This window comes from Anguilla anguilla, chromosome 9 (genome assembly GCF_013347855.1).
Source record: "Anguilla anguilla isolate fAngAng1 chromosome 9, fAngAng1.pri, whole genome shotgun sequence".
Taxonomy (NCBI): Eukaryota; Metazoa; Chordata; class Actinopteri; order Anguilliformes; family Anguillidae; genus Anguilla; species Anguilla anguilla.
Genome location: NC_049209.1, coordinates 53,954,052 through 53,981,551, shown reverse-complemented (window position 1 = coordinate 53,981,551; position 27,500 = coordinate 53,954,052). Strand labels below are relative to the sequence as shown.

General features: G+C 50.1%; 2 protein-coding genes across 4 annotated transcripts in view; both read right to left on the bottom strand.

The window, feature by feature from the left end:
* LOC118235245 (pyruvate carboxylase, mitochondrial-like) overlaps positions 1 to 17,380 on the bottom strand; it is an 80,044-nt gene extending 62,664 nt beyond the window's left edge. The window contains exons 1-5 of one of the 2 annotated variants that reach the window (XM_035432396.1): positions 17,359 to 17,380; positions 3,690 to 3,828; positions 3,263 to 3,447; positions 2,884 to 3,049; positions 599 to 744 (exon numbers count right to left, since the gene is read on the bottom strand). In XM_035432396.1, coding sequence (XP_035288287.1) covers positions 599 to 744; positions 2,884 to 3,049; positions 3,263 to 3,447; positions 3,690 to 3,828 — 636 coding nt within the window. In that variant the 5' untranslated portion in view covers positions 17,359 to 17,380. Of the gene's footprint in view, positions 1 to 598; positions 745 to 2,883; positions 3,050 to 3,262; positions 3,448 to 3,689; positions 3,829 to 16,225; positions 16,557 to 17,358 lie in introns of those variants that run through there. The other variant, XM_035432395.1, reaches the window with a different exon arrangement.
* A 676-nt stretch (positions 17,381 to 18,056) lies between these two features.
* Positions 18,057 to 25,888, bottom strand: LOC118236522 (4F2 cell-surface antigen heavy chain-like). 2 transcript variants are annotated; one of them, XM_035434975.1, is made up of 9 exons: positions 25,620 to 25,888; positions 24,495 to 24,741; positions 24,153 to 24,343; positions 21,844 to 22,017; positions 21,287 to 21,381; positions 21,028 to 21,167; positions 20,282 to 20,591; positions 19,748 to 19,816; positions 18,057 to 19,430 (listed from the first exon to the last, which is right to left on the bottom strand). In XM_035434975.1, the coding sequence occupies exons 2-9, from the start codon at positions 24,716 to 24,718 to the stop codon at positions 19,095 to 19,097; spliced, it is 1,539 nt and encodes a 512-aa protein (XP_035290866.1). In that variant the 5' UTR covers positions 24,719 to 24,741; positions 25,620 to 25,888; the 3' UTR covers positions 18,057 to 19,094. The 2 variants fall into 2 exon arrangements, with proteins under 2 accessions (XP_035290866.1, XP_035290868.1); XM_035434977.1 differs by lacking the exon at positions 25,620 to 25,888 and adding an exon at positions 25,017 to 25,158.
* Between the last annotated feature and the right edge of the window lie 1,612 nt (positions 25,889 to 27,500).

Genomic DNA, 27,500 nt, shown 5'->3' with positions numbered 1-27,500 from the left:
CTGCGGCAGGCCAGTTAGGGCTAGCTAACCTGCGGCAGGCCAGTTAGGGCTAGCTAACCTGCGGCAGGCCAGTTAGGGCTAGCTAACCTGCGGCAGGCCAGTTAGGGCTAGCTAACCTGCGGCAGGCCAGTTAGGGCTAGCTAACCTGCGGCAGGCCAGTTAGGGCTAGCTAACCTGCGGCAGGCCAGTTAGGGCTAGCTAACCTGCGGCGGGCCAGTTAGGGCTAGCTAACCTGCGGCAGGCCAGTTAGGGCTAGCTAACCTGCGGCAGGCCAGTTAGGGCTAGCTAACCTGCGGCAGGCCAGTTAGGGCTAGCTAACCTGCGGCAGGCCAGTTGAGGCTAGCTAACCTGCGGCAGGCCAGTTGAGGCTAGCTAACCTGCGGCAGGCCAGTTGAGGCTAGCTAACCTGCGGCAGGCCAGTTAGGGCTAGCTAACCTGCGGCAGGCCAGTTAGGGCTAGCTAACCTGTGGCAGCTAATACAAATATAGCATGGCAAGAAGGAACATTCAAACTATGTACTGGGGTTAAGAGGGCAGGGATTAGGTGGGTGTGGTAACAGGTAGACTGGGCAGGGCTTCAGTTTGGGGGCGGGGCTCACCTCATACCCCTTGACGACCCTCATGCCCCGCCCACCCCCGCCGTACGCGGCCTTGAAGATGATGGGGAAGCCGTAGGTGTTGGAGAACTCCTTGGCATCGGACAGGGAGGAGATGGGGGCATTCGTCCCGGGCACCACCGGCACCCCTGGGGGGAGAAACGCAGTTACAGGCTTCTGCACATAACATTAGACTACATTACAGGCATTCAGCAGATGCTCACATCCAGAGCAACTGACATCTTTTACATAGCATTTACATTGCATCTATTTATAGCAGGATATACACTGAAGCAATGCAGGTTAAGTACCTTGCTCAAGGGTACAACGCCAGTGTCCTACCCAGGAACTGAACCCGTGACCTTTAGGTTGCAAGACCAGCTCCTTACCCATTATACTACTACACTGCCCCCCAAAAACCCTTTCCTCCGTCTCTGTTTTCCATAACTTAAGAAAATAATTCCACCTTTTCCTCTTTGATCACTTGTAAATCAAATGCTGTGAAAAAACTGTCATCAGCTTATTCAGATAAGGTTAGATTTTTTTGTGTTAATTTGCAAGCCAAAGTGCTTGATCATTTTTGTCTTCCGACATCTGACAGACGTGTTTCTGAAAGATGGCGGCCAGGTTAATTCAGCCTGTGCCTCAGCACAGAGCTCTATGACAGACGGAGTGACTGATATAAAGACAGAGCCGAAGGACGGCATCTGGCAGGGAATCGCGCTCCAGCTGGGACCTGAGAAGAGCCCTGCTTTATTAGAGCAGCGTCACCACTCACCACAGACCAGCTCCATCACCACAGACCAGCCCCATCACCACAGACCGGCCCCATCACCACAGACCGGCCCCATCACCACAGACCGGCTCCACCACCACAGACCAGCTCCATCACCACAGACCGGCTCCATCACCACAGACCGGCTCCATCACCACAGACCGGCTCCATCACCACAGACCAGCCCCATCACCACAGACCAGCTCCACCACCACAGACCGGCTCCACCACCACAGACCGGCTCCACCACAACAGACCGGCTCCACCACAACAGATCGGCTCCACCACAACAGACCGGCTCCACCACAACAGACCGGCTCCATCACCACAGACCAGCCCCATCACCACAGACCGGCTCCATCACCACAGACCAGCTCCATCACCACAGACCAGCCCCATCACCACAGACCAGCTCCACCACCACAGACCAGCCCCATCATCACAGACCAGCTCCACCACAACAGACTAGGCTCCATCACCACAAACCAGCTCCATCACCACAGACCAGACTGCACGGACCAGCTCTGAAAATGGATGCCTAGCTCCATTTCCTGGTACACACAGGCAGCCGCCAGGCAAGACCGCAGTGTCACCTGCATGCCCTTTAACATGCGGCCCCCAAATTAAACGGTCTCGGTCTGGAACTTTATTGTGTTTTGTTCTTCACTACACCATGAGGCAGGATGGCGTGGTGAAAAAAGCCTGGTTGATAGAACCTGTTTTTTCTTTTACGACTGCAGTTGCAGTTCACATGCGGAAGCCTGAGGAACTTCACTGAACGTCAATCGATTCCCAGTTTCCTACAACCCAAAACGCTGCACTCAGATTCCTCATGCAAGCTCGGACAGAAGCCAGCCGTATTCCAACAACTCACATAATCCCTGCGGCCTGTCTGAAGCCTGACAGTAAACACCACCCAAAGCTGGAGACTCCCAGGATGGTTTTATTTTACGCGAGCACGCCCAGGTGCACACTGGAGCAGATTAACAAATGCACAGCAGACTGAGAGACACCCTTAATGCATTGTATAAAAGCGCAGGGCTGTGAACGCTTTGCAGCTGCACCCACAAGCCCTGCTGAGAGACTGTGCTGCAGGAATTTAAAAGGGAAAAGTGAGAAGCTCATGCAGAACCTGTTTATCTGCCCTGGGGCTGGAGCCTGTGTGTGTGTGTGTGTGTGTGTGTGTGTGTGTGTGTGTGTGTGTGTGCGAGTGCACGTGTACGTGTGTGTGTGTGTGTGTGTGCATGCGCGAGTGCACGTGTGTGTGCGCATGTGTGTGTGTATGCATGTGTGCATGTGTGTATGAATGAGTGTGTGTGTTTGTGTGTGCATGTCTGTGTGTCTGTGTGCGTGCGCGTCTGTGTGTGTGCGTGTGTGTGTGCACGTGCACGTGTCTGTGTGTGTGCACGTGTGTCTGTGTGAGTGTGTGTGAGAGAGGGAGTGTGTGTGTGTCTGTGTGTGTCTGTGCGTGTCTGTGCTTGTCTGTGCGTGTGTGTGCGTGTGTGCATTTTACCCGCTTCGATGGCGATGGCGCGCGCCTCCACCTTGTCTCCCATCTTCCTCACGATCTCGGGGGTGGGGCCGATGAAGCGCACGCCGGCGTCCACGCACGCCTGGGCGAAGTCCGCCCGCTCAGACAGGAAGCCGTACCCCGGGTGTATGGCGTCCACGTCGTTCGCCTGCGGGCATCAATCCCAACAAAAGAATCACAATTAAAGAGTTCAACTTCTATTCATGCCCAGAATTTACCACCGTGGCTCCTCCAGGACTGGAGTTAAACCTGCAGACACTGCGGCTCCTCCAGGACTGGAGTTAAACCTGCAGCCCCCAGAGGCTGTATCTCTGATACTGTCCCTGTTTTGAGGCTGAATCACACAGCCCAGGAGGCTCACCTTGGCCACTTTGATGATGTCAGGTATGTGCAGGTAGGCCGCGACGGGCGGCAGGCCCTTGCCGATCAGGTAGGCCTCGTCCGCCTTCTGCCGGTGCATCTGCCCGGTGTCCTGCTCAGAGTACACCGCCACCGTGCGGATCCCCAGCTCTGTGCAGGCCCGGAAAACCCGGATCGCAATCTCACCTACGGACAGGCACACAGCGCGTCAGCTCATCAACAGGCTCTGATAGGACAGAGCCACATTCCAGAGGTCATCATCAGGCTCTGATAGGCCAGCAGTCCATCATCATTTATTAATAAAGGAGCTTAGCCTGATGATTAATAATTATCATGTCCACTGATACCCCAGCACATTGCTGCTGAGCACCCGGTTCCTCCCCCCCTCCGCTGGGCTGGGCCCTTGAGAGTGAGAGCACCACACCAACCTCTGTTGGCCACCATGACCTTCTTGATAGGCTTGTACTCCACCTTCTGGGTGGAGGTATGAACTGCACGGGACAGGCAGTGAGCTCTCCGAACCACCAACGCACCCAGGCCCAAACGCATCACGCCCACCTGCAGCATCTGAGAGAGGAAGAGAGAGAGAGAGAGTGGGAGGGAGAGAGAGGGGAGAGTGGGAGGGAGAGAGAGAGAGAGAGAGAGAGAGAGAGAGAGTGGGAGGGAGAGGGGAGAGAGGGAGAGGAAGAGAGAGGGGAGGGAGGGAGAGAGGGAGAGAGAAGGGGGGAGGGAGAGAGAGAGAGAGAGAGAGAGAGTGGGAGGGAGGGAGAGAGGGAGAGAGAAGGGGGGAGAGGGAGAGACATGTCCACACGTTAATATTTCATACACACACACCCGTTCCTGCTCACACTTCATATGTTTCTGCAACATTAGACTGATCTGGCTGTCCTCCCAGAGGGCGGGGGGGTGGAATGAGGGAGCATAAAAAGGACGAGAGAAAGTGGACGCAGGTTAATGCACAGTTAACCTGCGCAGGACCTTCAGAGAGAGTTTACACAGCGATAACGCAATCAGCGCAGATTAGCCGCACAAACAAACGGACCCTCGTTACAGGTAGCCACGGCAAGCACGCGCCAGATAAGGACAGGAGGCGCAGGTATCCCAGCGAGCAACGAGTCCAACTCCGGACAGGATAATCCTAACCCAATTCCGACTCCGGACAGGATAATCCCACCCCATTCCGACTCCGGACAGGATAATCCCACCCCATTCCGACTCCGGACAGGATAATCCCACCCCATTCCGGTTCTGGGATTTTGGGGATACTGTCCCAGCTCACGCATGAGCATGGCGGGATAAACACCGACGCTCACGAGGAACCGCGACTGCGCAAACGTGTCCACAGCGATCTTACTCACGAGACAGAAAGGCAGACGTCCACAGTACAGCGCATGCCACCGCTGTTACCGTGCCAACAACACATCTGCTGTCAACATTCCCTGCAGAATGCAGCCGATTGGCTGAGCCAGAGACAGCAGGCAGGAAAGGAGAAGAAAAAAAAAAAAAAAAAAACAGAACACAACAACATAGAAGAGTGCAATGGAATGGATTATCGTCCATTAAAACAATTTTTTTCCCCCTCCAACCCTTGGCTTTAAATATAAAAATGAGTAGACTAACCAGCCGGACCCCACAGCAATGGGGTGGGGGGGCGGGGGGGGGGGGATTAATATTCACCACCTGAGTAAACGGAACCAAAAACCACAGAGAAGGTAGAAAAATATATATTATCAGAAAGAGGACTGAAGATTGGGGCCTTGTGATTGGTGCATCCAGCTGTGACTGACAGAATCCGGATTGAGCCGGTGCAGTCTGCAGCTGTGAGGCAGGAAACAGAATTACTTCTAAACTGAGGAGAAAATAAAAATGGAGAAGAAAAGAATACAATCTAAAAAATCCAGGCAGCATGGGGCGGCTGGGTAGTTCACTCTGTAAAAACTGCTCTGCATGCGTATGACTGGCTCTCCTCCACCCTGCTCTGCATGCGTGTGTATGACTGGCTCTCCTCCACCCTGCTCTGCATGCGTATGACTGGTTCTCCTCCACCCTGCTCTGCATGCGTGTGTATGACTGGCTCTCCTCCACCCTGCTCTGCATGCGTATGTATGACTGGGTGTCCTCCACCCTGCTCTGCATGCGTGTGTATGACTGGCTCTCCTCCACCCTGCTCTGCATGCGTGTGTATGACTGGCTCTCCTCCACCCTGCTCTGCATGCGTGTGTATGACTGGCTCTCCTCCACCCTGCTCTGCATGCGTATTACTGGCTCTCCTCCACCCTGCTCTGCATGCGTATGACTGGCTCTCCTCCACCCTGCTCTGCATGCATGTGTATGACTGACTCTCCTCCACCCTGCTCTGCATGCGTATGACTGGCTCTCCTCCACCCTGCTCTGCATGCGTGTGTATGACTGCGTCTCCTCCACCCTGCTCTGCATGCGTGTGTTTTGCGGCTGCGCAGTGAAAAGCAGCAGCTGGCTGGAAGGCGTGTGTTTTGGAGGCGAACCGTGGCCTCACTCTCCCAATCCGGCAGCAGGGGCCGTGTACGAGTATGCTTATACACAGTTCACAAAACACACACTGCAAACTCAGGTGGGACTGGGAGGTAAACCTGTGCATGTGTGCTTAAGGACTCTCACTCTCTCACTCTCTCACTCCGGTGCATGTGTGTTGAAGGACTCTCACTCTCTCACTCTCTCACTCTCTCACTCTCTCACTCTCTCACTCTCTCACTCTCTCACTCCGGTGCATGTGTGTTTAAGGACTCTCACTCTCTCACTCCGGTGCATGTGTGTTGAAGGACTCTCACTCTCTCACTCCGGTGCATGTGTGTTGAAGGACTCTCACTCTCTCACTCCGGTGCATGTGTGTTGAAGGACTCTCACTCTCTCACTCTGGTGCATGTGTGTTGAAGGACTCTCACTCTCTCACTCTCTCACTCTCTCACTCTCTCACTCTCTCACTCTCTCACTCTCTCACTCTCTCACTCCGGTGCATGTGTGTTGAAGGACTCTCACTCTCTCACTCCGGTGCATGTGTGTTGAAGGACTCTCACTCTCTCACTCTCTCACTCTGGTGCATGTGTGTTGAAGGACTCTCGCAGACAGAGGGGCCATTCTCTCTCTCTCAGGCCGCTGAATTTACCGCCGCCCCTTCGGCTTAAACCAAATTCCAGCTCATGCTGCCCGGGCTCCACCAGTCTGTCGTCATGGAGACCCTCAGATGAACTTGACCGCCATTGTCCGTGTTTCTGGAAGGGTGGACTCAAATGCGGCAGGAGGTCATTTTAGGACTGATGGATTCAGGGTAAATACACCGGACCAGGGCAGCTCACCCACACACACACTGGCCTACACTATATATGCATAATATATATAACATTTAATTTGGATTGTATGATAAGCTTACATGATATGCATAATCTGATCATGTAATTACTTCAATTTACAATGCACATGACACATGAAAAATACATTTCACTCTGGAATATACTTAGCTAATGAAATTAGCTATCCTGAAGTGATCCATCAAGATTACACCAAAGAACCGAGATGACGACATTTCAATTATATTTACCGTCAAGCTATCAGAAAATCAGCACCGGATGAATTTTTGCAACACTGCCTACAGGGCACCTGACCCACAAACCTACTGCCTACAGGGCACCTGACCCACAAACCTACTGTCTACATGGCACCTGACCCACAAACCTACTGTCTACATACTTCTCATATACATATACACACAGCCTTACAGTATAAGCACACACAATCACACACTTACAGTATAAGCACACACAATCACACACTTACAGTATAAGCACACACAATCACACACTTACAGCATACATCCCTCACATAAAAGCACAGCCATCCCAGAGTAAAACAGGCCTGGCAGGCCGGCAGGCCGGCAGGCAGACACGCCCCCCCCCTTCACCGTGCGGAGACAGATCAGAGGATCAGAGAGCCGGAAACCGCACCCCTGGGGCCCGGGGCAGGCGAGACCGCACTCGCCCCACACCAGGCACGCCAAACACGGCTCGCATACCGCCACTCTGCAGCAGCCGTTAAAATCTGAGAAACACTTCAGAGAGCCCAGTGTGACCAATCACAGCACACGATCACATGAAGTGCCCAGTGTGACCAATCACAGCGTACAATGACATGATTTCTAATGGACACAGACATGTCAGTAGCCCATCAGGACTGTACAGAGACGCTGTAGCACAGCAGACGTTTGGGAAGCGAACGCCCCACAAACCGAAAGTCACAGGCTAATCCTCCTGGACGGACGGACGGCCGAACCTGAACTACAGGTGAGACGGCCCAGGTGCGCATACAGTCTCGTGAGCGCTGGTGTGATAAGAGGCGATGTACTGATATAAACGTTCGTGGCATCCCTGCCTGCAGGCCGGAGGCAGGGTGAAAGCACAGGAACGAGGAACTGTATGAGCGCTCACAGCACAGAGCAACACGAGCGCTCAGAGCACAGAGCGACACGAGCGCTCAGAGCACAGAGCGACACGAGCGCTCACAGCACAGAGCGGCACGAGCGCTCACAGCACAGAGCGACACGAGCGCTCACAGCACAGAGCGACACGAGCGCTCACAGCACAGAGCGACACGAGCGCTCACAGCACAGAGCTACACGAGCGCTCACAGCACAGAGCTACACGAGCGCTCACAGCACAGAGCTATACGAGCGCTCACAGCACAGAGCTATACGAGCGCTCACAGCACAGAGCTACACGAGCGCTAACAGCACAGAGCGACACGAGCGCTAACAGCACAGAGCGACACGAGCGCTAACAGCACAGAGCGACACGAGCGCTAACAGCACAGAGCGACACGAGCGCTAACAGCACAGAGCTACACGAGCGCTCACAGCACAGAGCGACACGAGCGCTAACAGCACAGAGCGACACGAGCGCTCAGAGCACAGAGCGACACGAGCGCTCACAGCACAGAGCGACACGAGCGCTAACAGCACAGAGCGACACGAGCGCTAACAGCACAGAGCGACACGAGCGCTAACAGCACAGAGCTACACGAGCGCTAACAGCACAGAGCGACACGAGCGCTAACAGCACAGAGCGACACGAGCGCTAACAGCACAGAGCTACACGAGCGCTAACAGCACAGAGCGACACGAGCGCTCACAGCACAGAGCGACACGAGCGCTCACAGCACAGAGCGACACGAGCGCTCACAGCACAGAGCGACACGAGCGCTCACAGCACAGAGCTACACGAGCGCTCACAGCACAGAGCGACAAGCACGCACACGCACACACACCACAGAGCGACACGAGCACACACACACACAGCACAGAGCGACACAAGCGCTCGCTGCTCAAACGCTCAGGTTCAAAGGTCCCAACCACCTGATCTGGGCCAACACCGCACAGGAGAAAAGTTCAAACGGACTCACCAACACGACAAGAATATCACACGACAAGAATATCACACAAGCCAAATCAAACAAACCAAACCAAAATAAATACATTTTTTAAAAGCGTAAGAGGCAGTGAGATACGGCGTGGGGCACAGATTAAAACTCCCTGCGGCTGCCAGGGTTACCGGATTTACAGAGTCACAAGTCAGCAGCCCCTGAGACAGTCAGCAGCCCCTGAGACAGTCAGCAGCCCCTGAGACAGCCAGCAGCCCCTGAGACAGACAGCAGCCCCTGAGACAGACAGCAGCCCCTGAGACAGACAGCAGCCCCTGAGACAGTCAGCAGCCCCTGAGACAGTCAGCAGCCCCTGAGACAGTCAGCAGCCCCTGAGACAGTCAGCAGCCCCTGAGACAGACAGCAGCCCCTGAGACAGACAGCAGCCCCTGAGACAGACAGCAGCCCCTGAGACAGTCAGCAGCCCCTGAGACAGTCAGCAGCCCCTGAGACAGTCAGCAGCCCCTGAGACAGTCAGCAGCCCCTGAGACAGACCGACAGGTAAATAACACCGTGTGACTGACGGGATTTTATGTAGGGCACATAACACTGGGTACGCTGCCACTGCCAGCACCCCCGCCTTCCTTCCATTACCCCCCCCCCCCCAGTACCCACCGCCCCCCCGGCCGCCATCCCTCCCTCCCTCCCCCCCTCCCTCCCTCCCCTCGCTCCACTTTTGTTCTGTACAGGAACACACCCACAAGCTACCTCCAATCAGCTGGGCCAACTGTGGGGGGTTTGAGAAGCAAAAGACTGCAAGCATTGTACTGCTCAGAGAGTGAGCGAGCGAGAGAGAAAGCAAGCGAGAGAGAGAGAGCGAGCAAGACAGCTAGTGAATGAGCAAGATACAGAGTGAGCAAGCGAGCGAGCAAGAGAGTGAGCAAACGAGAGACAGCCAGAGAAGTTGACTACAATTTACAATACTTCATTGTACCATTACTCCCCCCATCTATTATGAATACGAGGATAGAGTTTAAGAAACCATAAGCCTTTTCACCATCTTCTCCAGATTCCATGGTCTCGTCTGTTCACGCTTGTATGTATTAACAAGAAAATATTATTTCACCGTGTAAATAAAACTGTGTCTGAATCTCATTGAGAGTCAGGGCATCTGTCCAGAAGCATTTGTGAGCAGTCATCAGGGGAAGTGATTTTGTGGAATCATTGTTGCAAGACTTAAACTTCCTTAAAAATTAGCATCTCGAGTCAGACTGGCTTGACCAAACCACACTACTGATTATATTTACTTACTAAATAGTTGAATACACAAACATAACCAACAACCAAAAAATGTAACCTATGCATGATTAAATAATTAAAAAAAAAAAAAAAAAAAAAATTCGGTTTTACCTGGCTTAAAGATAATCGGGTGCTGCTTTAACTCAAGGTTTACAGTAGAACTTGATTCTGCTGGAGCAATACTGCCAGAACCGGGCCCTGGCAGAACATTTAAAATAGAAAAGCATAATGATTTTTTATTTTTTAGTAAACCGTAGATGTCAAAGAAAGGAATCAAATTTAACTCTGGGTAACACCAACTGCAGTGTACATTTCAATTCCTTTTATTGAAAGGGGCTGCAACCAGAAGAAAATGCTTTAAACACAATATCCAATAAGATGACATCTCAAGCTACATCTTCCAATTAGAACCATATCCGATCTATTGGAACACTCAAGACCCAATTCCATTGATCACGGCCAGGCAAAAATAGCATTATAAAAATAGCAATTATATGATTCAAATTAATGCACACACTCAGAGCAGCAGTGCTAGCCAACCACAATCTCCGAATCTCTCAAAATATGAAAGGTACTCAGACCACTGCTGAGGAAACCACATCACAAAAACCAAAAAGCATTTAATCTTCAGCAGAAAGACAACGTCAGATCATGGCCAGAAAATGAAGAAAAAAAAAAAACGAGCACAGACACGAACTACTAAAAACAGAAGCGACAGACAGGCTACAGGTTCTTGGTTTTTCAGGCCACGAAAAACTAAATAAATTCCACCAACATTCCGGAATGTTCTGTACATTCTGCTGAGATGTGCATGGTTGCAGTCACTATGCACATTAATGTGTCATTCGTCATCTATCATTTAGGAAAAGGTTCTGGCAACATAAAAGCATTCTTTTCACACAGGGACAGGGAGTACAAGACACCACTCGGATAACAAACCACAAAGGGCAGAGGGGGAGGGGGGGAGAAACCAGACGTGCCGGGGGGGTGGGTGGGGTAGTGAGTAGAGAAAATTGAGGGTCTTTAAACTGTGAAAAGGTAAATTGTGTCAAAGGGTGTGGGTTGTGCAAGGTTGCACTGCTGTGTTCCTGTATGTACAAAAAACAGCGGGGGGGGGGGGGGGGGGTGTTTAAAGTTGTGCAACAAGAAAAAGTCATGTAGTTCTGAATTAGTCTCTGGTGATTTTTTTTAAAAAGGTCTCACTATGAGTAACTCCTGGTGGAATGAATTGCCCTGGCACAGTGCTTTTGAGGAGTTGATCCCATTGGGGAAATCAGCAGTGGTTTGCCAGAATGTTCCAGAGAGATTTTTTTTCTCTCCCAGGTCTGCTCACCCTTCCCTCCGAACCCAAACGGGCTCGTTTTGGAGCTCAGGATCTCCGCTCGTTTTGGAGCTCAGGATCTCCGCTCGTTTTGGAGCTCAGGATCTCCGCTCCTTTCTAAAGGCCTCGGACACCCGACGCCTGAACTCCGCCTCTGTTTGCTGAAATAGGAGCAGGAGGAAAACAGAGCTGCAGAGACCTGACAGGAAACACCGAGGGGAAAAGAGGAGAGATGGAGAGAGAGAGAGAATGAAACGGGGAAGGAGAGATAAGGAGGGAAAGAAAGAAAAGAGGAGTATTTCAGCTGTTTAATTCTACCAGTTTTATCAGTCCTCAAAGCCAAAAAAATCCAAAATGACAGAGTAAGAACAGACTGTACTCACAGACCCTAAATTATCTCCACTCATTGATCTCAGACCAACCAATGACATTCACTCACAGCCAGAAGCAGCAAATCAAATTCACTCACTGGCTCAGGACTATTTGCAGAGACCTCAGTCTTGGTGCCAGCTCACGAGGGAACGATGAGACACTGGTGAGAGGGACTGCTGAGGGTTACTCAACGTTTACTCAAGAGCTTCAGGTTGAGTAACTTCCTTGTGGTAAAGACTGCAGGCTCCAGGATGGACTGCAGCAACCTCACAAACCCACAGGTACAGTTCCTGTGAAAGGGCCTGGGGGGGGGGATGGTTTGTACAGAAATATAAACCAAAACTGGTTTAAAGAGCGAACAGAGAGTCCTGACAAAGGCCCTTGTTTGGCTCGGGCCTGTAGAATCAGATGGAACCAGATACCGCAGTCCTCAGGGGTCAGGGGTCAGGGTGCCCACTTCTCATAACAACCTCTCTTTTTAACAGCACCCACAATTAAGCCATATTGAGTTCAGCTTCCCAGACCTTTTACTGAGCATGCTCAGTTCCCCTGGCTGATCTCATTGGCCAGTGTGGCGCACAAAGGTCACAGCGAGCAGAGATAAGTTCCTGGCAGATTTCCAGGCACCAGATATCTCGGGGGTTTGCCACTGTTTGTCTTTAAGGCTGAAAATCTGGTGAAATCGGCGGTCAAAGTGGAACACGCCAACACTCCCCTTGTGTGTCTGACTAATCCCCAAGCCCAGCGCCGTAGCTGGGGACATTCAGGGTCCGAAAAATTCAATCTGGAAAAATCCCATCATGCACAGCAAACCGACTGCAGACCCAGGGCTGACAGAGTCACACAGAAGGGATGTCTGCACAGCTTACACACGAAATGTTTACACCCAACTTCCTCTCTGTCCCTTTCCCCAAACACCCTCACCCCCCCCCCCCGCAAACACTCCTAAAACAGAAAACCAACGGTTTCATACCCTCACACGCACCCCCGACCCACCCCCCCCCCCATAATCACCATGGAAACCAAAGGAATGCAAATATCCCGGTCATATGGCTCTGGGGAAAACAGTAGCACATGTACAGAGAGCGAGAGAGAGAGAGAGAGAACTGCTACAGGAGGGGGAATCATCTGTGATGACACTGCATGTCCAAACAGACCTCCCAAAATGAGCCGTTCTTGCCCAGAGTTTTATTTTGTGGCCGCAGTGCTGATGTTTTAGTGGTGCAGCTCAGCTGAGCATGTGGGGCAAACACTGACATTAACAGAGAGAGAGAGAGAGCAGCCCCACCATTAACCACACTGCCCTCAAAAGAGCTCCTAAACAGAAAGGCACTTCACGCCTTCCTGGGAAACAGGCTTCGCTCAGAAATGGAGCAGACGGGCCAAAGAATTCTCACACAGGCAGCTGTTTAAAGCACAATGTGTGATTAGATACACGAGGAGGGAAAGGAAGGCAACCCTGGACAGCCACAGTGCATCAATAACAACATTTATTTATTTACTAAAGATTTATGTTTAATGCTCAAAGAGACAGGAGCAAGTCTATGGCCACTCTGACCAGCGCCATCTTACATGGTCACCACACCCAAGGGGACTGGGGCAGGTCACAGTGTAGACTGTGTGGGGTAAGGGGACTGGGACAGGTCACAGTGTAGACTGTGTGGGGTAAGGGGACTGGGACAGGTCACAGTGTAGACTGTGTGGGGTAAGGGGACTGGGGCAGGTCACAGTGTAGACTGTGTGGGGTAAGGGGACTGGGACAGGTCACAGTGTAGACTGTGTGGGGTAAGGAGACTGGGACAGGTCACAGTGTAGACTGTGTGGGGTAAGGGGACTGGGACAGGTCACAGTTTAGACTGTTTGGGGTAAGGGGATTGGGGCAGGTCACAGTGTAGACTGTGTGGGGTAAGGGGACTGGGGCAGGTCACAGTGTAGACTGTGTGGGGTAAGGGGACTGGGACAGGTCACAGTGTAGACTGTGTGGGGTAAGGGGACTGGGACAGGTCACAGTGTAGATTGTGTGGGGTAAGGGGACAGAGCCGGGATAAGGCACAGTCAGCTTGTACATTACCTCTAGTGTTTAATATTTACACTGGAAGTCGCCCATATGAACCTCAGAGAGAGGGAGGGTGAGGGAGAGGGGACCAGCAGCATGTGTTTGGTATTAAACAGTGTTATGCTACAGAAGAGATCGTGTTACAGGCGCGCGCGCTCTCACACACACACACGCACACACACACACACACACACACGCACAAATGCGCGCACACACACATGCACACACACGGACATTGCTCCCACATTGTAACCTGCATGAACCCTGTCAGCCTCTCCCAGGCTGATCCCAGATCAGTCTCTGTGGGCTGGATGTCTGGCTGAACTCAAACGCGCTTTCCTGTAGCCATGGAAACGGGGACGGAGCAGGGAGTTCATGGGGAGATCTTCACTTGGGGGGGGGGGGGTGCAAATTCTGAACCAGCAGACCTGAAAGCAGTGAATGTTGTCCCATGCAGAGCTGTCATTCGTGGGGGGCAACATGGTGACAGGCCCACAGCTTAAAAAATAAAAGGAAATAATTCTATTCATTTTATTTTAAAAAACAGGGGCCCAGAACTCCTAGCTATGCCTCTGGGCCCGTGAATAATCTTTCATGTACCTTTGTATTGAGGAGGGCAGATCACACCCAATGTAAACTACAATAAAAGATCTTTGGAAGAAGGCTATAATGAACAGGCACAGTAGGGTGAAGACACATTTAACACTGTATCTACAGTGCACGTTCCAGTTCATTACAACACTAAACACACCATTGCACAGGTAAATGATGTCAACCGAATTCATGACTAATAAAAATGTGTATTAACAATTAAAAACGGTAAATAGAAGAGAAAATTATATATTCAATGTTCATTCAATATGTAGCGTGATGAAGATTGTACGGATTCTAAAAGGAGCGTCAACAGTGTGTTTATCATCATTTCACTGAATCTCCAACAAAACAGTAACCCAAAAAAACACTTCATCCCTGTGGGTTTCCGCTCCGCTAGGCGCCCCGCGTGCTGGGCTCGTGGAAAGCAGAAAATGTAACACGCGCAGAAATTAAGCGACTGAAAAACGCTTAAAAATTATTTAAATCAGACCAGAGACTAGGCCTAAATACCAACTACAGCATTTAACCTTTCACCCAGAAAACATCGAGAACCAGCACCCAAAACGGTCTCCATCGGTTTCGACAAGAAATCTCACATTGGAAATAACTATGCAACTTTATAAATCGGATTTAAATTAATGAGACAAAACACGACCATTTGTGGGAGATAGTCTCCGTTCATATCTAATCCCCAAATATTCAAACGTGGTTTAATCTTCAAGAGCGGTCCAAATTCAAATCCGCCACCGTTTACACAGCATAACCCAACCACCAGGGCGGAGCGAAAACATCTGAGGACGACTGTTGCGTAAACAGTTACAAGAAAGATACACTTGTTTGAATTCTTTAAAGTTCGCTCGGGACGAGCTGCAGATCACAGGAAAGGACTTCCCTGTGACAGTCGGCCACGTGGAGACTGGGGAGGGGGAGTGGTGACCCACAGCAACAGCTGCAGCCGAGAGGCGCACGCGCTCAGATTTAGGACATGAGCTTGTGGCGGGGAGATCAAATTGACTCATTACTGCAAACGAAGCAATAATTATAACGAACCCTCGCCCCAAAATTGAAGTTTATGATATTATATATACAAGTATGATTGCTAAGTGACTAACCCTATGGAAAGCATCATACTCTGTCCATTACGCAATCATGACATTGTGCGTCAGTTTAGTGGCATTACCTTCAGTCAGTGTGGTGTGCAAGACCGTGATTATACTAATGCAAAAAGATAATTCTGACGCAATCGTTGGAAAGCAACAAGACCCTCAGAACAAGCAGTTTTACTTTTGTTGGTGACAAAGTAGCGAGCACAAGTCAGCCAGCAGAACGTTCTGTAACAAAGGAGGGAGGCTTCCACTTTGAACTTGTGGCACTCCGTTCGCTTAGAGCAGTAGAAAACGGACCCAAAAGCGATATCCGCTACTCACACAATGAAATGTAAACGTCACAGTCAACACACAAACGCGTTTGATGTCCTTGGGTGCGCACGCGGTATAGGACTTTCGACAACTCGCTTGAGTTTCTGCGCGTATCAACAACAAAGTGCAATGCCACTGCAAGATAAAATACGGGTCAACAGCTCAGACTGCCGACTTTGAGACTACAGTTATGAATGGGGTTCACCGTCATTGCAGGGTCATTAACGGCAACGTCATTACTGCCTGCTGCTTTTGCGGGTGCATTAGTTCAATAGCTAGCAAGCGAACTTTGCTACTGATTTTAGCAATTGCTTGCAAGGATGTCATTAGCGAACTGTGAAGCGAAACAGTTGCCCCGTTTACCTGTCGACGTTGGCAGAACTGTGCAGGTAGCGCGCTAGCTGGCTACCATATAGCCCAATTATGGAGACGTTTGCAAGCTAGCCAGCTAGAAAGCCAATGTATGCAGGCACTACAAGACTCTCTCCGTTTACACACTTGCCATTCATACAAACTTACCTTTTCTTATTTTTTTTGTCGACGTCAAGTTACGTTCGGTTTCTCACGCGGCTGTCAATTTAAGAAGCTCGAAGCTCCGCTACTTTACGCGTGTTTCTGTCGACAGCTGCAATGTGTTGCGATGCAACCTCGAGGCCCCTAATCGAGGGAGGGGGTGATTTACCCTATTTAGCACGCTAACTGGCTACTCTCTGTGTACAATTGGGTTATTTGGTTTCCCCCTTTTCCTCTGTAACGGCGCTTTCGCATGGGACAGGATAAGATAACTAACCCACACAGCAGCCAGGACATTAAAGACTGTTTGAGCTTTTTAAACCCATCCCAGGCGAGTCGCCACCTCCCAGCAGCGAAGCAACTTGCTATTGGCCGCAACCGTGACGCCCACTCCTCCGATTGAGTCAGATTACGATCATTTGCGTCGTCGAAGGCACGCCCGCGCGTGCAGCCTCGCGCCTATTGGTCCAAAGGAGGACAGGCCCGGGACTGAATCGCAGGGAATTAACTGGTTGGTTCGCTGATTTCCCGATATTCTATTCGTAGCTTATGCCGTCTTGTTCGTTTGATCTACCGACACTGCTTGCAGCCATTGGTCGTAAAGATCAAGCGTAAGCGCCAAAGAGGTTCGTGATTGGTGAAAATGATTAAGATCCGCGGACGCGATCATTGACGTAAACCTGAGCTCAGTAATACAGTTTTCAAGGTAGACTGCCTTCTTCCGAGAGAGGGCAGTTATGTATCCAGCCTTTTTTGCTGAATAGAGCCCGTTCTTAAGTTAAACATTATTGTTCCATATGGGTTACAGCAATACAAATACATGAAGTACAGTTCAGACACACCGATCCAAGGGTTGGAGCTTCCAAGAAGAGAGTCCTGCATCAATTCCGTTTGTTGTCCACGCGGGAAACAAAATAGGGCGAAGGGAAATTAATAAACTGGAAACATCTTTATAAACAACTGAGATAAAGATTACAAATAGCAAAAGCACACCTCCCAACAGCAATGTAAAATAAACTGATGTTTAAAAAAGCAATTAAAGATAAATATTAGCACACCATGTACATGTGAGTATATTATTTTAGTTCATCTCTGTCAGATATCTGTTTATATGCTGAACATAAATGCAGTCAACTGACCTGAAAACTTTGGAGTATCTGACTGCAGCTATCTGAGGACAAGCTGGTGCATCAGGAAGTTCCCTTCAGGTTCCTCTAAAGCAGCTTGCAGAGAAATGTTTTGTAATAGTTCCAACTGAACATTACACTAAATGCAATTTTTTTGTTTGTTGAGAAATCAGTAATAATGTGCGTATACATACTGCCTCAGGAGGCACTCTGTTTGGAGTTGCTTTGTAGTTCCCCGAAGAGTGTTGTGTCTAGGCCACAGCGGACATGCCACCAGTGATGTCTGAATGTAGAAAGAGAGGCAGTGTAGTGCTTAGGGAACTGGGACTGCAACTCAAAGGCCCGGCATCTGATTCCCTGCTGGGACTCTGGCACTGTGCACTGGAGCCAAGTTCCTTAAGCTAAACTAGTGAATATCAGGAAATATTCAGCTGAGCAAACGGAATCTGTCAGCATCATCCGTTTATGGCATCACTAGCTTCTCTCATAGGCCGCAGGAAGAATACGGACAAAGTCACTGTGATGTCACCCGTCGACACTCCATGGTCTCGGTGAGAAGCGCTTTTGAAACCGCGGAAGTGCAGGTTTCATCTCGCTGTGTTGTATTACACACACACCCCCACACTTGTGAATTCCAAGTTACACCTCTCTGCACTGCACACACACACACGTGCAGACACACACACACACAGACAGAACACATGAAAGGCTTAGTTTCAGGCTGTTTATTTCTCATGATGGAGAGAGGGTGAAAGAGAGAGAGACAGAGGATCCATCTCTCTCCCTGTGGGTGAACAGGCACATTAACTTCTGCTTCATTTTTAGAGCTGCACCCCACATCCGCTCATTCAGGGAGAAGCAGAGGGAAGGGGTCTCATTATTCACGACTAAGGGAACGTGTTTCACAGACACAGCAGTGAGAAGACGAAGGAGGAAGGCTCATATCCCGCCCGAGGGCTCGTTCCAGTCGCTCATTTTACCCGTCCCAGTCTCCGCGACTCTCGCCTGACCCGGATAGCCATCAAGGTCGGCCATCTTTAAGGACCCTCCTTTCCACAAGGAGGAGCGAGGAGGCACCTGGAGGATGCTTCAGCGAGGACACACGAGTGCGTCCTTTGCGGAAGTATCTTTTTTTTTTGGAACGCGCGACCTATAAACGATCCGTATGTGGATCCTCAACTGCCACATCTGTAACTGCCACATCTGTAGCTGCCACATCTGCAACTGCCACATCTGCAACTGCCACATCTGTAGCTGCCACATCTGCAACTGCCACATCTGCAACTGCCACATCTGTAGCTGCCACATCTGTAACTGACGTGGCTTCAAACTGACGCTGATAATGCGTGCCACCTCGACTCCTCCATCAGAGTCCTGTCCCTGCGTCGGCCGCTCGGTGGAGCCAAGGAAGTGAGGAAAGGACGCAGGAGGTAAAATAAGCGATTGGAAAGAGCCCTTAGAGAGAGGTGAGGTGGGGGGGGGGGGCAGTCCCAGGCAGACTGTCGCTTTAAAACTGTCACAGAGAAAATGAAAATGCCAGTGTACAAAATCCAGTGTGCATGTGTGTGTGTGTCTTCAAATACAGTAATACTTCACATCACAGTGTTGCATGATGACATCTTGGAACAAAAAAAAAAAGTCATTTGATTTTAATGTTACATGCATTTCTATTGATAACACAGATTCTAGCCACCATTACAGCAATCAACGTGCATGTAAATGTTGATTCCTGGTTTTTGGCGGCCCCCTCAGGCAGTGTAAGGGTACTGCAGCAGCACAGCCTGGCCCGACCCCAGCTCCAGGGCAGCCAGCTTCACACTGCTGTCCTTGGGGAACGCCGCGGTGTCCGTGCTCAGGGTTACGGTTGCCGTTGCCGGGAGCGACGCGTGGGCGAGGCTCAGGGACGCAGACTCCGCCCCCCAGTTGAAGGCGGCCAGGTAGCCCGCGCTCTGGTCCCACTGGCGCAGGTACCCCAGACAGGAAGTGGAGTTGTGCAGGACCCGGAAGCTTCCGTACAGCAGCGACCGCTCCTTCCCACGCAGCTCGCTCAGCTTCTGGAAGAACGAACGAATCGACTCCCTATCCTGTGAGAGAGAAGGAGAGAGAGGGAGAGAGGGAGAGAGAAAATAAGAGAGGGAGAGAAATGGTGTAAGAAAGAAAGGGAGGGAGAGAGGAACATTGAAAAACTGGTAAGTCATGTTTGGGCTGGGCTCTGAAATGTACTTCTGCCATACAAGGCAAGCGATTAACAGATCTAAGAAAAAAAATCTGTCAATCTACACCTTCGGGAACTGGTACACACTGTGTGTGTGTGTGCGTGTGCATGTGTGTGTGTGTGCGTGTGCATGCGTGTGCGCGTGTGAGTATGTGTACATGCACGTGTGTGTGCGCATGTTCTTACTTTTTCAGTACTGTTTGCCGCATCCGCAGTGCCCGGCGAGTCCCAAAGCATCTTGGGAAACGTGTCCTTCTGCGATTTGGAGACACACAGGGTTTTGACTCATCAGGCAGCCAATCACAGTCAACCTCCCATCCTATTTTCCGCCCCCCTCAGATGGCTGCCAATCACGTCAGAGACTCTGTCCTTTCACCCGGTATCCACCCTTCCCCTCTCTCCTCCACCCTTTCCCTCCCTCCTGCCCTCTTCCCTGCACACTTCCTGTGTTCCCTGCGTCCAGTACACTCAGCCCGGCCCCTCTGCTAGCAAACTGGCGTAGCGCCCATTTGGAAATGCTGGTGGCCCGGTAGCCTTGGACTAGTGAGCCAGCACGTGTTCATTAGCTGGAATTAGACCCCCATCCTGTCTGAAATCTTTCCCTCTTTTTCAAGTTTTCACAGCTAAAGGAAAATCAACAGCTAAAGGAAAACCAACTTAATTAAACTTACTTTTTGAATATAGCAAGAAAATATGATTCTCTCTCTCTCGCTCTCTCACCTCATCCTCCAGCCCGATCTCGTCTCCGTAGTTGAACACGGGCGTGCCGGGCAGGGTGAACAGCAGCATCTGGTTGAGTGTGAGCATCTTGGGGCTGACCAGGGAGGCCAGGTGGCCATGCCGGCGGTCTCCCATGGTCCAGGCCACGGACATCTGGTTCTGGGCGTACAGGTGCTGCAGGGCCTCGGCCCGGTCCACCCCGGTCAGACTGGACCGCAGGACCCCCGACATCAGCAGGTCCACCCCGGAGCTGTTCAGCAGGCGGGACACCTCCGCCACCGACCCCTCTTCCGTGACCCCGAAGAGAGCCCTGAACACAGAAGGACACAATTTCAGCAACCCACACCACTGACTTCTCGTTTTACCTGTCTATATACAGCCTGTCTGTCTATATGCATGCCTCAATAAAACTTATTTTTAAAAATTAAATCGGGAAGAGAACCATTTACTTCATTAAAATGCTGAACCCCAGGGACTCACACCCAGCACTATCACCACTAGAGAGCGCAAGCGAGCCATTTTACTGTTAAGATAAATTTTAAAGCATGCACTGCCCTTAATGTTCCACCAGATGGCACTCATCCTTCAGACACAAAGTACAGACACAAAGACAATGTACAGTTGTTGTTTTTTTTCTTTCCTTCTTCTAAAAATGTCTTGAATGTGTCTCTTAAGTGTTAAAAAACACAAATTTATCATAAAAAAAGCTTGTCACTTTATGAAAGACGCTCGTTTCTCCCACTGACTTCTCCTTGCCGTCCGTGGTTCCGTTCTGCACGATGGCTCGGATATCGGCCCACTGGTTCGGCACCACGGTGACCAGGCGCTCCACCCCGGACAGCTGCACCCCGTCCACCCCTTCCTTCAGCCAGTAGACCAGCGCCGGCTGCGGGGGGGAGGGAGGGACAGGGCGTTAGGAACGGCCGCCCCACCGGGCCAGGACAGGTCAGAGGAGCCTCACAATTGGTCAGATTCGCTCAGTTTCGATTCCCCGCCCCCGCTCACCTTCAGCTTCTCTGCCACATCGGTGACGCTGCCGTTGGCGAACCACGGCTCACGGCCCTTGTAGTTGGGGGTCAGGTCCAAAACCACCGCAATATCTGAGAGAAAGGGAAGGAGTGATGGGGGGGGGGGGGACAGAGTGACTCCATTAACACCACCCTCCATGACCCCGATCCTTCTGATGTCACCACAACTACAATAAAGCTGACAGCACAAACAGTGTCCAATCAGCAGAAAGGTCAAAGGGCAGCAGGGATCAGGAGAAAATGGCTTGTGGAGGTGCTGGCTGAACCAACAGACGGACTGCACTCAGGAAGCTGAGTTAATCAGTGTCACGTGATCAATCACGCAATCAATCACGTCAAACTGACAAACTCTAACGCAATCAGACCCCACAGAGAACACAAACACACACACTGCAAACACAAGAGACCATTTTGTGTGCCAGGTCTAAAAGCAAACATAGACATGCACAGAGCTATCAGATTTAAACAGAGGTAAAGGTACACACAGGTATGGTATCATGTCCTGTGATTGTGAACAGAAGTAAAGTTTCTCACTCTTTTTCTGTGCAGTTTTGATCAGAAACTTGAATTCCTCCAGGGTTCCCACGCCTGGTGCGATTTCTGTGAAACTGAGGCTATCTGATTGGTCCATGTCGGACACATGGATGGGCCCGAGAACCAATCCCTTCACCTTCAGCTGGCTCAGGCTTTCCATCTTCTCTGCCAGTCCTGCAGCAAAAGAAACAAAGTCTTTAACACAAAAATAACTGCGTTCGGTGTGGCGTTCCATATGATCAGCTCTTATTCTCTCATACAAGCTGGTCAACAGCAGGCCTATTAAGTACACAACATTAGCATCACCTAGGTCAGTGGCAACCAAGCCTGTTCCTGGAGATCTACCGTCCTGTCGGCTTTCACTCCAGCCCTAACAAAGCACACCTCACTCACCAGCTTGAGATCTTGCTGAGCTGTTAATTAGTAGAATCAAGTGTGCCAAATTAGGGTTGGATGAAATCCTGCAGGATGAAAACCTACAGGATGGTAGATCTCCAGGAACAGGGTTGTTATCACTGATCTATGTGGTGTTTAAAGCACACTGCAGTCTGGAGTAGGGTGAGACTGTACTAACGAGTTAGGGAGCACACTGCAGTCTGGAGTAGGGTGAGACTGTACTAACGAGTTAGGGAGCACACTGCAGTCCTGAGTAGCGTGAGACTGTACTAACGAGTTAGGAAGCACACTGCAGTCTGGAGTAGGGTGAGACTGTACTAATGAGTTAGGAAGCACACTGCAGTCTGGAGCAGCGTGAGACTGTACTAACGAGTTAGGGAGCACACTGCAGTCTGGAGTAGGGTGAGACTGTACTAATGAGTTAGGAAGCACACTGCAGTCTGGAGTAGCGTGAGACTGTACTAACGAGTTAGGGAGCACACTGCAGTCTGGAGTAGCGTGAGACTGTACTAACGAGTTAGGGAGCACACTGCAGTCTGGAGTAGCGTGAGACTGTACTAACGAGTTAGGAAGCACACTGCAGTCTGGAGTAGCCTGAGACTGTACTAACGAGTTAGGGAGCACACTGCAGTCTGGAGTAGCCTGAGACAGTACTAACGAGTTAGGGAGCACACTGCAGTCTGGAGTAGCCTGAGACTGTACTAACGAGTTAGGGAGCACACTGCAGTCTGGAGTAGCGTGAGGCTGTACTAACGAGTTAGGAAGCATACTGCAGTCTGGGCTAAGGCGGTTCGGCCTTGACCTTGATCTATATCCGGGAAAAACAAAGTCTTGAGAAAATCCTGTGCAAGTCTCCAATTCTTTTGTAATTTTCATTATTAAACTGTGATACAATAATTCAGGCTCTTCAACCATCTGATGCCATCACAATAAAAATGATTAATATTCAGTCTGATCCTCCATATCTTTTATTGGTACAGGGACATAGGGCAGCAGTGCAGAGCTGTGCCTCTGATCAAAGCACTGCCAGTTCGAATCCAAGCTGGGGCGCAGGTGTTGTACACTCGAGATTTTCATTCAATGGAATTTCTATTATAATCAAACTACAGCTGTAAAAACATGAGGAACATCTGAAATGTGAACGACGCCCTGGGAGGGAGGAACACCTGCTGCTCCAGGAACACAAAAGCAGCCAATCAAAAGCAGCCCTGCCTGTGTGATTCTGAGGCCCGTCGGCATGTGACCTCCAATAACCCCCTCAGATGGGATTCAAAGGAAAGGGTTCGACCATGTGAGCGCAGGACAGGGGCTGAACAAAAGCGTGGAGCGAGGGAGGGAGGGAGCGAGGGGGCAGGGAGAGCGAGGGAGAGCGAGGGGAAGAACCGGATTCAGCAGGTTCAGCAGAAGCATGCAGCCTGAGAGGATGAGTCACGCACACGTGCGCACGCTCATTCTGCCCTGGTGTTGCCATGGAAACTGCACTCCCCCGGAGACGGTCGCTCGTGGGGGATGGGGGGGTGGGGAGGTAAATGCTGAGTCACCTGTGCTCCTGGACCCCAGCACACACTGCACCCCCCCCCCTCCCCACCGTCCTCCAAGCCTTCATCCATCTGTCACCCCCCCCCCCCCCCCCCCCCCAAATGTCTCCTCCTTTCCTCTTTCCATGAGAACACTGGCAAAGAGAGCTCCCCCTTTAAATGCCCACTCCTGACTCTGATTCCCACAATGCACTGTAGTGTAGTTTCCTGTAGTGAAAAGCCACTGAATGTCAGCCCTCCTCAAGCACCCAGTAAACAACCTGACTCCCATACAACTCTGTACACCCCCACAGAACCACTACATGCTCCCATAAAGCCCCATACAACATGAATACAACCCAGTGCAACCTGCCCCCCGTACGCCCTCACTCCTACCTTTCAGGGTATTGCCCCCGGTAAACGCGGCCACGTCGCCGATCTGGTACAGAGGTCCCTCGTTCCACCAGTTCATTTTGGGCAGCGGCTTGCACCGCGGGGCCTGGACGATGATGGCGACGGCTCCGGCCAACATCCCGAGCCACCCGAGCCAGAACAGCACCAGCAGGGCCCACCGCGTCCGGACCCACCTGTGTGCGAGATAAGGTTCGAAAGTCAGATGCGCCGCCGTTACGGATTTAACGTTAATTTTAAATTTAAAACGATGACAGTGAACACGCGTCTGGTCTTCGGACCGTGGATAATTTCATAAAAGGACGTAAAACTTCGGTAATCTCTCACCCGGGAGTTCCGGCCACTTTCAGGAGCTCCTCTTTGCTGAGCCCGGTGAACTTCACCGCCGCCTCATCCTCCGGGATCTTCACCTTCACAATGCCGTTTTTCTCCGTGCTGGTCGGGGAAATACCGTCCCCGTTCCCGGCCTCTCCGTCGGTCATGGGCTGCTTCTCCTGGTCCACCTCGTTCAGTTCCACATCCTTCATTTCGACGTCGAGGTCCTTACTCATCTCTCAGCGATGCCTCCTGTCACCTTAAAAAAAGAAAAAAGAAAAAAAGAAATTATATATATACAATTATATATGCGAGGCAGGCTATCCGCCGCAAGCTACGACAGCAATACAGGAAAGAAGCTCAATATTGCTTATGAGTAGGCAAAGTAATTTGCGGAAGAAATTGCATCAGCTACATATTAGACCATTACTTTTCTTAATGTAGGCGATTACCATCGTGATGTGTGCTTCAACAATGTGGACAGACTTAAACTAACACAACTAGGTGATTTATAATGTTGTTGCGCCAGCTCACCCCAAATGATTCAGATCGAACTGTCAAAGATGTAGCATCCATGCCATCTCATTCCATCGCGGTAGCTACCTACCATGTGGCTAGACACGCTTACTGTAAACCCGGAAGCCGTATAGCCTATATATGGCCAAAAAAATGTCATTTAAAATTAAAAATAAATAATCATAAATAATTCTATAACAATCCAAGGACCGGCCACATTAAAACGATTACCGATTCAATCTGAACTTAGAAAGCCGCGGGAAACGGTCGCTGAAGGGTGATGATGCTGCCCTGGCTGCGGAAAAACCGGCTAGCTCCAGTTCCATTGTGTGATGTCGAGCAAACCGACCCACAGGCTACATTTAATGCTGTAGCAACCAACTAGCCGGCATAGCAACGCAAACATGTTTCTAAACATGAACGGAAACAAACAATGCTAACGTTTCATCAGATATAAACAATTTCGTGGGAAAAAAACAAACATTTAGTAAATACGTTACAGTAGGCAGCCTACATTATAAACCGACATTTAATCACGCGGGAGCCAGGTTGACAAATACAAAGACGTCTGACCTTTTAATGAAATTAAACGATAGGCATTTTATACATATGTGAAATTACCTGAAAAATCGTAGCCTAGTTTTCTTGGTCAGCGCTTGGAAGATCTGTAACCTTCTCGCGTGTAGTCTCTCTAACGTTTACTGGATCTTAGCATCATAGCCAAGCTGGTTTTATATAGGCTAGGCGGCATGTAGGCTATCCGTTCTGCTAGGCGACCGCCCATCTTAAAGGTGGAGCCATTTCTATTTAAGACTGAGTGATGTCAACTGACTGTGCCTAAAATGAAATCAAATAGCGTTAAGATGTTCGGTTAATGTTTTCATCAGCAAAAGTATCATTGCAGTCCAGCCTCGTTGTAAGAATTTAACCCGAACTTCCAAGTCCACCTTAAGAGTCGCCCACCCCGCTCACAACAGACTATAACAAGCGAAAGCGTCGGAGGCGGGGGGTGGGGGGCAAGGTGGTCCTCAGTTTGGATGGAAATGTGATTATTTACCAAAAATATTGACTTTTAAGCCATCGATCCTCAAGATTTAAGCATAGACTTTTTGTCTGAGTGTTGGAAAAGAGAACAAAAACTAAACAAATAAATAAAAATCTAGATCTCCTTTGGGAGATTGTTTACTTGAGATACCGTGTAACAGTATATACAGGACAAATAGCTCCATTCCAAGAACCGAATCAGCACAAGCAGTGAATGTTTTCAAACACTTGTTCAGGTGTTGAGAAAGTTAGTTTGATACTTTAAAAATCCTTTTTCTTATTTTCTTTAAAAAACAACATACTGACATTGTGATCTTGTAGGCTCCTGTGCGTTTGTGTTGTTTTTACACGAGGTATTACTGAAAAATAAATTTAAAAGAGTGGGGGACAGGAACAGGAAAGGCTGTATTCGAGGGAGAGACTGTACTGTGCCCTGTGACATTGTACACTAATGTTTGCGGAGCAGTGTCCAGTACAGAAGTGCTTTCCCAAAACCCTGGGGGGGGGGGGGGGGTCATCACATTGTGTCGCCATGGTTACCGGCACCACTCTTTCCAGCTTCCCTCTCTTATTATAAACTACTGCATGAGTTTACAGCGCTTTGCCCTCTTCAGTAACGCTTTTGCTGTTTAATATCTTGTCCAGGGCTGAGGGGTTTTGCTTGACCTCTGTGTTACAGTTGGACCAGAAATAATCATTAGCGGTGTGGTCGCTGTTGTTCGCCTTGTGGCTGTTTACAAGATTCAACTTATTAAACTGACTTATTATTAAAATGAATGAAGAGATCATTGAATAAACTGATGAACGAGTGAATTAATGGGTGAATGAATGAATGAATGAATTAGCCTCCCTGTGCTGGCCCCAGTCCCTGTTCCACACGTCTGTACTGTAGGCAGCCTGACTGACTGACAGCTCAGACAGACATTTTGTGCAGCAGGAATGTGGCAGGGTGTAGTTTTAAATGCTTGTGGTGTTTTAAACCAGAAGGAGGAGCTCAGAGTTCTTTTGTGTCAAAGAGGAGATTATAATTCTGTGGCATGAGCTGCACATCAGGTATGTAGCTGTGTGATGGGAACAGGGGTGGGGGGGGGGGCGTTATCTGCTAAAACCAAAAGGGCCTCGGTGAAGGAGGAAGCCACTGGCTTTGCAAATGGCTGCTCTTCCTGCCAGGAATTACCCAGAACACCTCAGCAGCCAATCAGAGGACACTTTCCAGCACAACACTGTACTGATGTCTTGGCTGTATGAAAGTATGATGGAATGGCCCTTACTGCAATATATATGGCATACATACAGACTATTTGAAAATATAATGATGTGGTTTATCTATTTCACAGCAGTATATATATATGCACACAGCAAGATATTGCAATATGTTGTACAATATTTTTTTCAGCATGATAAATAAACATTTGTATTTAATGTTTATATATTGTATATATTTACAGTGCGGGGTGG